The sequence below is a fragment of the Emys orbicularis genome, chromosome 15 (genome assembly GCF_028017835.1).
Source record: "Emys orbicularis isolate rEmyOrb1 chromosome 15, rEmyOrb1.hap1, whole genome shotgun sequence".
In the NCBI taxonomy this organism is placed as follows: domain Eukaryota; kingdom Metazoa; phylum Chordata; order Testudines; family Emydidae; genus Emys; species Emys orbicularis.
In genome coordinates this window covers 31,132,669-31,146,988 of record NC_088697.1, presented here as the reverse complement: position 1 = coordinate 31,146,988, position 14,320 = coordinate 31,132,669, and the positions used below count along the sequence as shown (strand labels likewise).

The window sequence follows — 14,320 nt, the reverse complement described above, 5'->3', positions numbered from 1 at the left end:
TTTGGAAAAGAGAAGACTGAGAGGGGACATGATAGCAGTTTTCAGGTATCCAAAAGGGTGTCATAAGGAGGAGGGAGAAAACTTGTTCACCTTAGCCTCTGAGGATAGAACAAGAAGCAATGGGCTTAAACTGCAGCAAGGGAGGTTTAGGTTGGACATTAGGAAAAAGTTCCTAACTGTCAGGGTGGTTAAACACTGGAATAAATTGCCTAGGGAGGTTGTGGAATCTCCATCTCTGGAGATATTTAAGAGTAGGTTAGCTAAATGTCTATCAGGGATGGTCTAGACAGTATTTGGTCCTGCCATGAGGGCAGGGGACTGGACTCGATGACCTCTCGAGGTCCCTTCCAGTCCTAGAATCTATGAATAAAGCGCTACTAATAAACAAAAATATTCAACGTTCTGTGGGGCATCTTTCCCTTCTACCATCTTTTCCCTCTGTACGTACCTTGCACAGTGGGCCGAGATGCTTCACTTGGATGTCTAGATGCTAATGCAATACAGACACTAGTTGGTTCAGTCAAGGATTCACGCTTAGTCTTCACTTTCTCAACGTTTAAAGTAACCCCTTATCCCAAATGACAATCTTCCTTAATTTTGACCAAGAGAATAATAGGTAGGTGCAGTATATGGATGCAGATGTTTCCTCCATTGGCTACTAAGTCTCATTCTTCCAAGGCCAAAAAGTGATGCTGGCCAGTTACAAGGAGGCTTATGTGCTGAAACCTTGCTAGGTGGTACTTGGTGCTCAGCCTCTTTCTTGGCCACCAGACTCCCTACCCCTAATGCCAGTGGTCCTAAGGCACAAAGGTTTTTCGCGTTCAGGTTTTATGAGATAATGGAGTTCAAGTGCTGAAGCAGGCTTCGCTTTACTGTTGAGTTTGGATACATCACTCGAAATAAGCAGTTCTTAATTTTCATCCTCATTTATGCTTGGATTATTTATTTCCACTGCCACCACTCCCTCTCCAAAAGCCAGCAGAAGCTGTCTCATATCTCTTGCTTGTTCTTTGTGGGCGCTGGTGACCACAGGAGGTTGCTTTTGGGGATGTACAATTAGTGTCTCTGGTGCTGTGGAGAAGGGGCTATAGCTGTTTGCTACATTCAGGGTGACAGAATAATGCTGAATGAGAGGGATGAGGAGTATGGAGGTTTGCAGCCAGTCTAGAGGACAGCAGTGACTATGCAGAATCCTGCTGAATGGAAATAGCAGCCGCTCCGTCGTATGTTTATGCCAGTCCTTTGCAGCATGGACCTTTATTAGGCAGGGCTATAAATTTACTTGAACAAATATAAATGTAAGCCTCTGAGACTTCTGTGCCAGTTAAAAGGCATGTTCTCCATCACAGCTGACCCTTGGCAGCACGCTAAGTTCCATCCCGTTGGATAGATCATCTGAAGATATATACTGTAGGCAATGCAAACCCCTTACTAAAAATACCCCAAACAATATTTACATTTTAATGGACTAATAGTTTCTATTGGTGTTTTCTTAAGTAACACCAGAACCTTTTTGATGTATTGCTCTTAAGCATGGCATCTCCAGAGCTCTCTTTAATAAATATCTCTATTTTTTTTCTAAACCCTGTTCTAATAAGCGCAGATGTTGGATGACATTTTTCCTGGTGACTCACATATTAAAATTAACCTTGAACTATTTACATGCTCAATCACTGCATTCTCTTCTCCTCTCTGCCCCCTTCTCCCGCCCGAGCATGTGTACATTACAAGAATTCTGGCTCTGTATCAATTTTTGTTTTGTTGATTAAAAAAAAAATTTCCCTGCCTGGAGTACACATCTACTTGAGTGAAAGAACACACAGTACTGGCCTTTTGAAATTGGCAGGCAGTGTACTGTTCCCTGACTGATAAGAGGTACTGTAAATAAAACTGTACGGCATAGCCTGTTGTAAAATGCCCTATGTCTGTACTTATTGTTCTGACAGCTTATGCTTTTTTTGGGTATGCTGTTTTGGTACACTCTGTACTTCCTTATGTAACCAAGCATGCATATCTCATCAGAACATTCAAGATGTTTATTTTAAAATCTCAAGGAATTTTTCAAACCCTCCATTAGATGCTGGCAAGCTCTTTATTTTCTTGTTTTGCATTTGTAATATTAGTCTTTGAGATTTCTTCCCCCCCCCCTTTCTCATTCCAGTTGCATCTCACAATTTTTGTTGGTGGGTTTTTGGGTGGCATATGGGGGTTAGCAGTAGCCATACCCCAGGCATGTCCAAGGACATGCGCCAACTTCTCCCAGATGGGGAGCATTTTTCTGTTGCTTTGCAAAAACTGCCTACTGAGCCTGGAAAAATGAATAAGATTTTTCTAGTGTTGCCTGTTTCCCATCTTGTCTTGATGGTTATCATCTCCTTTGAAGATGGGGTGGTGGTGGTTGGCTTGTTTGCTTCTCCAGTACAACAAGACTGCAGTCAGGCTTGGGTAGCATCACAGCCTTGTGGGTTGGTTTGTGTCCTGGTCACACAGCATTGTAGCGGTCCCGGTCAGATCTCTTTGGCACATACAGTGTCCTGACTCACCTGCTCCTGACCCTTGATAAACATCTTGAGACTAAAGAAGGACCTACCCAATCAGGAAACTTCATCTTCCACATGGGCAAAAGACACAAAACTGCTACACATGGGTCAGGGAATGCTGCAAATACAGCAGGTTCACAGCCATGAGCAGTGAACATCAAGGTTTTAATGGTGTCCAGGACAAGCGGAAAACGACTTGAAGGTGTTTAAGTGATGACCTATTTACTGTGCTGTCTTAGCTGATGTGGTACGTTGGTGAAACTTGCTGCTGTATCGGGTTGATGTAACTTCCGGGGTAGTGCCTCCCATTGGGGGTTTGAAGGAGTTTGACACATCTGAGTAGTTTTGTTGCCCCAGTGACTGTTTACTGTACATTATGTGCAGCGGGTAAAATTTCCGGAAGTGCCTATGTAACTCGGGGGCTTAACTCCCATTGACATGAGTCATGTAAAGTGGTTTTGAAATTTTTTGCCCATTATTAACCAAACAAATCTGTATTCTAGGTACAAGTTAATACATGCTTCTTACTACAGATGTTTCTGAAGGCTTTGGCCAAACTTTCCTTTCATTGCACATTGTTCAGTGGCTTCATACTTCAGGATACCTTGGCCTATCCATTGTTCACCGATTGCTTTCCCAAGAGTTCTTAATTCTTTTATTTTAATAAAGAACAGCACAGAAACCTAACAAGGTGTTCTGTATATCATAGGCTCCAGGGAAGTTAGAGACTGAAAGTGTCTGTTAGCCCAAAGAGTATGTCCTTCCCTTCGAGTTCAGCATATAATCCTCCAATGCAGGTAGCCAATACTAAACTGATACACCACTTGATTGACGCTGGAAGGCAGGGCTGCATTGCTAACAATGCATGTCTGTATTTGTAAGCTAGGGCAAACTATTATATCTGATCAAATTAATGGCCTGATTTTCAGAGTTGCTGAGCATTCCTGAACTACCATTGAATTGAGTGGCTGTCTGGGGTTTTGAGCCCCTCCGAGAATTGGGCTGTTAAAGCCCTACTATACATCTGCATGCATGTTTTCATTTTTGGCACGCCATCCGCTCAAACTGACTTTCTGCCTACTGCATGCATCATTTTATCCATTTTCTAGGTATGGCAGGAAGTTGTCCCAGACTGCCCCAAACTTGTTAGCATTCTTCCTCCTGTCGTATATTGCTGCTTCTAATGCAGTGCGGCCAGCCAGAAGAGCAGAGCAAGTACAGAAGTGAGTCATTTCAGACATGCTGTATTTGATGTGCAGGAACCCAAAAGTGTATTTTTTTTTTTTTTTTTTTAAAGAACTGCCACAAATTAGCATATGCTTGGGGTTAAATGTGGACTACACACTTTTGTGTGTGTGTGTGCTGTTTTAGGAAAAAGTAAATGGCTTGAGAACGAGCTGGCATTTGTCTGCAATCAGACTGGTCTACCCTAAGTCTCAGAGATGTCAGCCTTTGGCTATTCGGTGCATGTGCAGTACCAATAGGAACTGTACTGGCCTTTTGGGTCAATGATCCAGGAACAAAACATTCTCTGGGTAATCTCTGGCATGACAGACTGTAATAGAACTGACCTTTCTAATTATGTTGGTAATAGAGCTGTGTTTGTTATTAAAGCACTACTTTGTTAGTGGAGGAAAGGGGCAGCTGGCATCCTATCCTTGCTTGTTCCCTTTATCTCCTTCCTCTTTGAACTAGGGTAGCGTAAGCTTGGCTGGAAGTCAAGTTGGTCACATCTTTATTGTATTCAGGTCCTATCCCATAAAGAAGCGCTTAAGAAATAATCCGCCTGAATAAAAATATATACACTTAAAAAAAATTGCAAGTAGCTGAAAGAAGCAAGTGCCTATTAATGGCTTTCTAAATGTGTAGCCGGCTACATGATGTCACTGGAGTGCCCTTTTTTAGGGAACAGCCATGTGGTTTATGCACAGTTGAGTTGTTTTGAATGCAAACTTGACATCATACCGAAGGCAGCAGAGAACAACATATGCACAGTAAACAGGCAGACTGTCTTATTGATTAACAGATGAGACCTCTATTATCGATCAAAGCTTGGCGAGAAAATTTATCACTTTTAATTTCACTGCTGCCAAATATTTCTGCCCGTGAGCCAGCCGTTACTAAGACAATTTAAAGGCAAAGGAATTCTCTCTTTAATGGATCTCACGGCACCTCTGTCTTTCTGTACCTGTTCTGTCTGCACCTTTCTCTAAAGCCCTGTATTTTTGAGGGGGGCAGTGAAGTACTTTTCTTTGTATTAAATTTGGAGGGACGGGATGAGGATGAGAAATGCCTTCTGAATTCCTGGAAATAAGCCACATAGCATTTTGGTGTCTCATGATGGAAACGCTTTTAAATGTAGCCGGGGAAGCTATGTAGCTAAGGTATAAACAACAAGTGAGGTAGCTGGCTTTTTTTCCCCTGCATCATACCAGCTTGAAGGTTACCTTGTCATACTCTAATCATTGTTTAGTTTTCTTACAGCAGATGAATCAAACTTCAAAGTCTAATAAATGCGTTCACAGCTTTGTCCTGGCAGCATATGCTTAGAAGATTGTGTATATTGTTAATCTATTTTTATCTGTAAGTTACTTATCTGCTGTTAGACATCCTGTTTTTTTTCTCATTATAACTAGAGCCTCTGACCCACTATATGCAGTGCATGTTGATAGCAATTTTCTAAGAATTCCCACAAATACCACATCTCTCTAATAGTCAGAGAAATATCTGTGCCTTTCACTAAATTGTGTTGTTTCTGCCACATTTCTTATCAGATGCTGCTGCGTTCTTTCCTTCCTCTCCTCTTTAGATACTGGTAATAACTGCTACAATTGGCAGAGAGTGCAGGAAAACCAATTAAAATTAGATCAGTTACAACTCTGGTGAAAGTCACTGATGTCTAATGATTTTTTTAAACAAATATCTAATTTGTTGGAAAGCAGCTCTTTGATTTTAAAGAGCAATGTAATATTAATAGTGTATTTTATTATTAGGCTGTTTTTCTGAGCTACTACAGCCGTATGTTTTCTTTTGTTGTGTTTATTCTTTTGGTGCTGCAGAAGACCCACTGCTCCTGGATAAATTGGGATCTATGGGTTATCTTATTAGGTGCAAAATATTTGATCCTTCTACTGAATGGATTTCCTGTTCTACAAAGCGAACACTTCCTCCCTTTTTGGGAATTATCCTAGTTTGTATCACTTTCACAATGATAGCACAAAGTGGTGCCATAGAGAATTGCTCTATCCTGTCCTTGAGCATGGATAATTGGTATTGCATTATCAAATACTGATTGGAAAACTGCTTTAGTTAGCAATGTTGGATATAGACTTGTTTAACTTGTTCTGGTTTGGCTTATTACAAACAAAATCCACATGAATTGCAGTGTTCTGAAGAGTCTGACACGGTTTTACTTGGCACAGAGACTCTTACCTTAAAGTTGTCTGTGTCTGTCTTTCCTTCCTGCTGTACATTAAATGGTCCCTGTTGCAATATCTTCTCTGACAAAGATGTTTACAGATTGTATTTTCTTTGGATCATCTGAAGCCATATATTGTGCCTGGGTATCTTCATAATATGCTCTTTCTTTATTTTTTCCCCCCCCTCTCTAGCGGGTGCCAAAGCGTTTGTCTGTGATCAGTGTGGTGCACAGTTCTCTAAAGAAGATGCCCTGGAGGCGCACAGACAGACACACACCGGTATGTTGACTTTTTTTTAAATACATCCTCAAAAAAACATTGTTGATCTGCACAATGACACCTGGTTGAGCAAGCAAAACTTTCCAGGAATCCTGGAGAGAGCCAGACAGAGGAATAAATGATACAATTTGTGTGGTGTTCACCTGTCTGTTAGCTCCAACTGGAGATAGCAGGTCATACCCTCCCTCCCCAGGTTCACACACAGCTTGATACAGCAAGATTTTTCCTTGTCAAACAATTTTTCTTAACTCTCAGAACTGTTCCCAAAAGCCCTCTTCTATCAAAAGCCAAAATCACAGTTCTTTCTACCGAAAGAAAAGAGAGTGCTTTCTTGGGGGGAGAGGGTGAACATTTCCTCCCCCCCCCCTTTGTCTTTTCCCGTTCAGTTTCTAACAGATGATCCTTGCAAAGGGGAGGGACAGGAGCCTCATTTCTTAAGGATGCTCAAACTTCTTCTGTAGAAGACTGTGTGCAGAATACATAGGATTGGAAAGATTAGCTTTTTTTCAGTAAATGTTGATTTCACTGCACGTGCACATGCACAAACCAGCAAAAAAATAAAAAATCCCTTGGTGGTAATCAAAATTTAGAAATAGGCAAAGTAAGAAATCTTGCTGAGAACTTACTCGAGTCCCACTTGAATGTGTACAAAACACGTCATAATGAATGCTGCCTAAAGCAGGTATTTACACTTCGGCTAAAACAGCCGGCTTATAAAGCTTTAATTGTTTGAATCTCAATGTCTACTGTCATTAAATAATTATTGTCTGATCCCCCATAATTTCCCACAACTGTTGAAATTTAAATAGACAAAATATTTAAAATAAACATTGATATTATCCATCAATATTATGAAAAAAAAAAACCTGAATTCTGCCAAGCCAAAAAATAAACAGGACCTAGGCCTGCCCTGGTTACGCTAGTCATGAGGTGGAGATGAAGTGACCGGACTACCTTCTATGAAATGGCTCAGCAGGGGAACTACAAGTTTACTCTTGGTCCCTATTGGGAAATATTGCCCATGTGTCTTGTGTATCATTCAAATACTGTTCTGGAACACTGAGAAATGTTTTTCCAGGACAATACAGGCTGCTTCTCTTTTTTAGTTACCCAGGTCAGAGCAGGGCAGTGGGGGTGCGTGGGATTGCCTCTATCTATTACCAGCAAGAGGTTTCACTCCCGTCTGATAACTCCTGGATCTGAGTGTTGTCTTCCTCTTGCATGCAGGGCTTTGCTTTCTAGGCACAGCCCTCTCTGCTTTGGATTTCGTTTCAGCGCCTAGGACTCTGTTTGGCTCTAAAGAGGTGAGGCGTTGAAAGGACAAGGTTTTAACTAAACGATTGCTCTTAACTATTTTGGCTTCCTTTAACTCAAGTCTAAAATCAGTTTGACAACAAGGCATTTAGTTGAAGTCTCGTTGCCTGAGAAGACTTAAAACTAAGCCGAATGAAACCCTAGATATCATGCTGCAGGGAACAATCAAACATTGGCTAAGGCAGGGAAATGGATTGACTATATGGGGCTTTCTAGCATCTCTAGTTTATATAAGCCACTGACAGTTCTTTAGGAGTTCTTACCCAACGTTTCTTTTCTCAGTGCCCTCTGATGGTGGGGGGACAGTATGGTTCTGCTGGATATTTCTGAATATTTGTGTAGTATGACATTGCACCTGCATTTTCACCACCATGGCCATTCTGGGAAACATTTAGGAGAAGAACCAGCTGTCTGACTTGTGGGATTTGGCTGAGACTTGCAGTGAGATTTCCTATTTCATTACAAAATCTACAAAAATGAATTTTCCAAGGCTAAACCAATGTTTTCCCCCCATTCCTTACTTTGAAAGCTCTTTCTCCTTGTACTAAATTCCACGTACAGCAGTTGAAAGCAGAAAGCTCAGAGGTCTTTCTGGATGAAACAGAAAAATCTGGTGAAGGACTAATATTTCCTGTCTCTCCGCTAAGCTAAATGTGTTCTGAAAGATCAGATCGTATTATCAGCTGTGACCTGAAACCTTAGTGTAGAAAAGGGTTGGCGGCTACACACGCTGGATGTGAAATGATCTGTCAAAATGTTACTCAGTGCTCGGTTATCAAAAATCTAAGATGGTTTGATTGGAATCTAAGAGAAGGAGTCTCGGGACGCCGTTGCCAGGGAGTTAAAACCTCTTGTATTACAGAAGTTGAGTTGGGGAGCTTTCAGTCTTTTACATGATAGCACATCCTGCCCCAGAGCTGTTGTCCTATTCCATGAAGAACATGTTGATAAATCCATTATAGGGTCATGTATACCAGCTATGGAAAGGCTCATTCACATAAATAGTGACCTGTAGTGGCTGCATCTTGCCGAGCTGGGTTTTACATGCTTGTTGGTTTTCCCCTAAAATGATTTAACTGCACACTTACCCTCCTCCCCCAGCTCAAAGATGGTTGAGAAGAACCAGAGAAATGGGAATAATGGTATCCTTGGTAGATGTTTATTCTTGCAAGTTCTATGTATCTGTTTGGAATATCGCTCTCCTTTAAAAAGAAAACGAAGGATAGAGTGGTGGTGTCACCATGTTGGTGCCAGGATATTAGAGAGAGAGAGAGGGTGAGTGAGGTAATAATTTTTTATTGGACCAACTTCTCTTGGAGAAGGAGGCATGCTTTGTGCTTACACAGAGCTCTTCTCCAGGTCTGGGAAAGGTACTCAAAGTGTCACAGTAGCTGAAGAAGAGCTATGTGAAGCTTGTCTCTTTCAACAACCAAAGTTGGTCCAATAAAAGTTATGACCTCACCCACGTTGTCTCTAACAAAGGATGGAGACATTCTCATTTAGGGCTTGTCTGAGCGTGTGCTGCTCAGATGTGTTACCACCACCAGAGAAGTGGAAACTGACAGGAAGCACTTATTAACTGCGTCAACATTTGTCTTGCCGAACTTTCTCATCTGCTAGCAAAAAACAAACCAAGGGGTGTTGAGGGTGTTGCAGTAACTCACGAGAAAGGACACCATTATTTTTTCCTGTTGGGTGATGGCTAGTAATGCCCTTATCATTTCAGGGCTTTGAATACAGGGGTTGAAATAAATGCTGTTGCTCAGTTACATTTCTTAGTCACTGATTGCTCTCTCTCTTTAACAAACAATTTATTTCTGTTTTGTTGAAATTGGACATTCACCAGTTCCTTTTTGTTTTTCAATGGTTGGTTCACTGTTTTTTATCATGATTACGGTATGAATCCAAAATTCAGATGAAATATTCAGCAAGAAGATTTGGAGGAAATCTGACCATCTCCATAATAAATCATCAGCTTTTAAGATGAGTAAAGTTTTTTCAAAAATACTTACGTGCTATTTTCAAAAGTGTTTTAGGAGTCTGACTCAAAGTCAATGGGACTAGTACTCCTAAATCATTTAGGCACTTCAGAAGATTCTCACTCTGAATTGACAAATCAGTGCCCTTTTTCATCCTATTTATGTGAATAATTCATTGTTCTTTATCTTGACGCCATAGAGGTCATGTTTCATTGGCATAGGACACGTGTAGTTGATGTCAAGATGTTGACTGGATCGTCACCATAGACTGAGTGCCTAGTCCCGCATTGCAGAAGAGACTCTTTGATGTCTGACTTAAGAATATATCCAAAAGAGAGAGAACCAGGTTCTTAGAGGGCTTGGTCTGTGGTTGAAGATCTAAAGAGCAAAGCTGGGGCTCTTTGTGCCTTTGAGTGCAGTGGTCCCTGAGATGGAAGTTCCTGTGAGTGGCTTCTAGATGGGAGGTCCTAATTCTTTCCCCCATGTGAGTGAGTCTTGTGGGACTCTTCGCTGAGATGCTCTTCCCCACATATAGGCTTATAAACCCAGAGCGAGTCCAAAAGCTAATGGCTTTTCTCTTCTCTTCCCTTTCCTTTCCCCACAGTGGCCAGCCATTGTATCTCCCTCTTACGTCTATACTTCCTTTTCCTGCCAGACTGACCACAGGCTTGATAGGTGGCTGATGCGGGGGATGAATCCCTTGGAGTTGTTTCTTTTGCTCTTTGTTCTGAAACACTTGGAAACAGAGTGGCTCCAAGACAAAATTACGGCCTGCCATTGAGTGATGACACCTAGTGGAGATGGGGAGCATGGCGAGATGCAGGGGTTTATGGGAGTTGTGCGTGGCTGTAGGTGGTGGTTGCTTAGTGATCTGGCCATTGACTTGTTTAGCTATATGCCCTGAACGCTTGTTGCTACCAATAGATACTTGGTACTTTTATTGCAAGGTATACTGAGCCTGCCTCTCAGTGAAACTGTGCTAATAACTCTGAACTCTCCCTTTTTTTTTTTTTTTTTTTTGGGTCAGAGTGCTTTAGTTTTATTGTTAATAAATTGCCTGTTTTAATATGAAGCTTTGATGGCTCTGGCAAATCTGTATATTCAAAAACAGAATCCATCTGCTATCTCAAAGCACAAGCTGAGTACGTAGTGATTCTAACTAGCACACGACGTTCAAGCAAAGGCAAGGAAAGAACCATTTATGCATATTGAGTCATTTTTGAACCATTTAAGGGTACGGTAGATTAACAAACAGTAATGTTTATATGGCAGTGTTGTCTTAATTCCCTTCCAGCTCAGTTTGGTTTGTAAACGCACAATACACCAAACGGATCTATCAAAATAAATAGTGGTGGCATGCAATGATGCATGCCATGTGTGGTTAAGGTTTTGTTGCATGCATTGCTCAGCACAAAGGATGGGGATGTAGAGAATGGTATTTCCAATTCATACATAAGTTAACTTGACCATTTATTTCCTATCTAAATAATTTAGTGGTGGGTGAAATGATGGTAGCTCTACCAAAAAGCAAACGGTTTTTATCATGTTTCCTTTTGTTGTTGTGCTTTTGCAGGTTGGTGGTTTTATTTGGGTGCAGTAATAGGTAAATGCAGGGAACTCCTTGTGCGTTGTATATTGAGACAAATACATAGTGCAAACACTGTAGTTTCTAGAACGCTTCTGTTAAAGAGCATTGAAGAGTTACCAGCTAGGCAGCCTCAATGGGAGCAAGTATTTCATTTATACTTCAGAGTCTTTACCCAGTTCTCTAAAGTAAAACTAAAAGCAGTGTGTGGGGAAGGAGCCCACTTCCTTTTTGTACTAAATTAAGCTGTTCCTAATATAGTACAAGTGAGTCTTTTATTACTGATAAACTGATAAATACCATTAATGTCTTAATTTATACTCGGAGGTTGAAATTTGACACCCGGACACTATGTTGGCTTGGAAAACGCAACCGGTTTTGTGCCAGAGGTTTTAATGACCGATCAGTAATATAAATTGCTGCATCACTGAACAGGAGTAGGTTCACCATGTCATTTGATCTGGAAACTTCACTGGCCAAGTAGCAGTTAATAAATTTTCAAATAATTACCCTCCTTATTCAAAGTCAAACTAATTAGGATTGGTTTTTACAAATAATAATGTTCTTTAAACAACTGTCTATACCGGATTAGGAAGAGCGAGAAAGGGGGGGGGGAAAGGATTTGGAATGTACAGGCTACCAAAACAGGAGGGATTAAATACTGACAGTACTTTATATTCAATGCTATTACTACATGTTTGTACAGCACCTGATGCAATGTGGTCTTGACCTGCTTGGTTATTGGAAATGACTACAGCATAAATATTTAATAGTACTGTATGGCATATGTGACCCATTGCATGCTGTACAGAGCTGACTTTCAGTTAGCCACACCCCAAAATTTGTACCTGCTCCACGAGTTTGGTGGTGGCTGCTGGTTTGGGGACAATGAAAATTCCACCTGGGTAGGACAGAAGGCGTATGTCAATAATCCATTCAAATATTCTCTCTGCCTCCCCAAACCCCAGACATCATATTGTAATTGTAGGTAGAATTTGATTTAACCAGTTTTCACATACAAACATAGTTTGCCAGTTCCATGGGATCCGGGCATAAGCTAGGCTCTAATAGATGGGGAATGGAAGGAAATTTAGTGTGGTTTGCGAGATTTCTTGCACCTTCCTTTGAAGCAGCTGATACTGACCACTGTCAGACAGGATGCTGGACTAGACAGACCATGCCTTTGATCTGATCTGATGATTCCTGTGTTTCTGTGCTAGAATTGTGCCATGTATAAGGAGATGTACTGGAATCCTTGTCGAACATGTCACATTTTTGTCTGTATCCTTAACCTGCTCAGCTAACTGATGGGGACAGAGTTGTGGCTTGCAATGACAGTTCTGTTGGGCTAAAATATGAGAGTGTCTCCTCTCACTCTGCCTAGGATAGCTTGGATGGATCCAAAGACTTTCTCAGATAGAAGGGAGATTATGGAGTCAAAGAAATAAACTTACACTAGTAATTGATTAAATGTCTTGTAGCAACCAGTTCATGGCTTAATATTTTTTTGTTTTGTTTTTAGAACTGTTGAGCACTCTGCACTCCCAGTGAAATAAATGGGACTCTATGGCTGGTCAGCACCTTTTGAAAATCAGGTCATTTATGACATCTGACGAGAAGGTGCAGCATTAGGAATGTGTGTTCTTAAGAAGGCATTTAATGATGACTGAAGCTCAACATGTCCCATGAAAATAAAGTTAAAACAGGGCAGCTGCTAGGTTTCACTAATAACCTTGAAAAATGTGAGCCGATTAAGTGTATTTGATTTAAGCCTTGGGACTGGAATGTTCGAGAATGCCAAAGAGAGCTACGCTCATGCCAAAGCTCAAATGGTGACATGAAAACTTAGCTTGGTGGAACAAAAATAGGACTCCTGGGTCACAGGGACCCAAATTAAACAGGTTTATCATCACCTCCTCAAGATGTAAACATGTGCTTCTCAGTTACACATCAGAAATGGGCTTTATGGCAAAAGGAACCCACACTCACCAAGAAATTGATAGCTTCCTGTTGTTGAGCAGCTCTCAAATAGTGCTGCCTCTGGTACAAAAACATTAGTTATAGAGGCTGTATTAAAGAAACTTGATTTGCAAATAACACTCTTGCAGAAAAGATTTCTTATGTCCCTCCTTTGTCCTCGTTGGCTGGTTGTTTGACAAGCGTGGTGAAAGACCTTCCTTTTGCAGAGGTGCAGCAAGTTTTTATTACTACTTGAACCTGCTCTGGCAGATCATCGCAAGCATGCTACTAGGATTCTTTCTAGAGAGAAATGAGAAAGAGGCAGTGTCCAGGGTGGGCTGACCTGACTTGTTCCCGAATGCAATTTTTTCAGAAGGGCCACAGACTCTGAGCCAACTATACATCAGTTAGTAAAAATCTTTTAACCAAAATATTGATGATGATGCATAGCTTTTTTCCTAGATCAGAAGATAATGATTTTACAAAGGGTGTGGATAAGATAAAGGAAGCTCATAAATTCCCACTTAAGTGTGTAGACCGCTCTGGGATGGAATAATTTAAAAATATGGGAAAGCACATTCACATTGCTCACTGCTTCCTAGAGAAAGGTTATCAGGCTGCATCCTAACTTGTCTTAAATTTAAGACTATGTTGACTACTATCAAACTGACCCTCTCAATTTTATGATAGAAAAATGAAGCTTCTGTTTTGGATACAGGGTGAAAATTTTTTCTTTCTTTAATGTTTTTTCCCCCTATAAGTGTAGAGACTTCTGTATGTTCTGCGCAGCTCCGTTGATTCAGGACTGAAAAGTTCTTTCTGGGTGTTCACTTTACTTGGCCTGAATCCTACAGTAACAGAAAAAGCAGCAACTGTTTTGGCTTATCTTCAGAGCAATGGAAGCATACTGCCATGCCTCTGGGAAAGTGTGGAAAATTAGGCATTCTTTTTCTAAAATTTAAAACAAAAATAAAATAACTTTAAAAACTGCACCCATATTCCCATGCGTAGGGGTATGGGAACTCATTCTGTGGGTTCGTGTGAGCTGCTGACTCTAAAATATAATAGCTGTTGATGACTTTTATAAATATCAGAGGTGAATTGTATAGTATTTCCATGAATGTGCCAAGATGTTTTACATGAGAAAGCTACAGATACAGAAGTGCTGCGTAACCAGTGTCATGTGCATATGTTTGGACTGTCAGTATGCTAGCATAGATTTACTTTTGACCTAATTTCACACTG

The 14,320-nt window shown here is 40.9% G+C and overlaps 1 protein-coding gene across 2 annotated transcripts in view; it reads left to right on the top strand.

The window, feature by feature from the left end:
- ZBTB16 (zinc finger and BTB domain containing 16) overlaps positions 1-14,320 on the top strand; it is a 170,443-nt gene that overhangs the window by 97,703 nt on the left and 58,420 nt on the right. The window contains exon 3 of one of the 2 annotated variants that reach the window (XM_065417271.1): positions 6,152-6,238. The exons of the other annotated variant lie outside the window; for it this stretch is intronic. Coding sequence (XP_065273343.1) covers positions 6,152-6,238 — 87 coding nt within the window. The remainder of the gene's footprint in view (positions 1-6,151; positions 6,239-14,320) is intronic. 2 annotated transcript variants of the gene reach the window in all.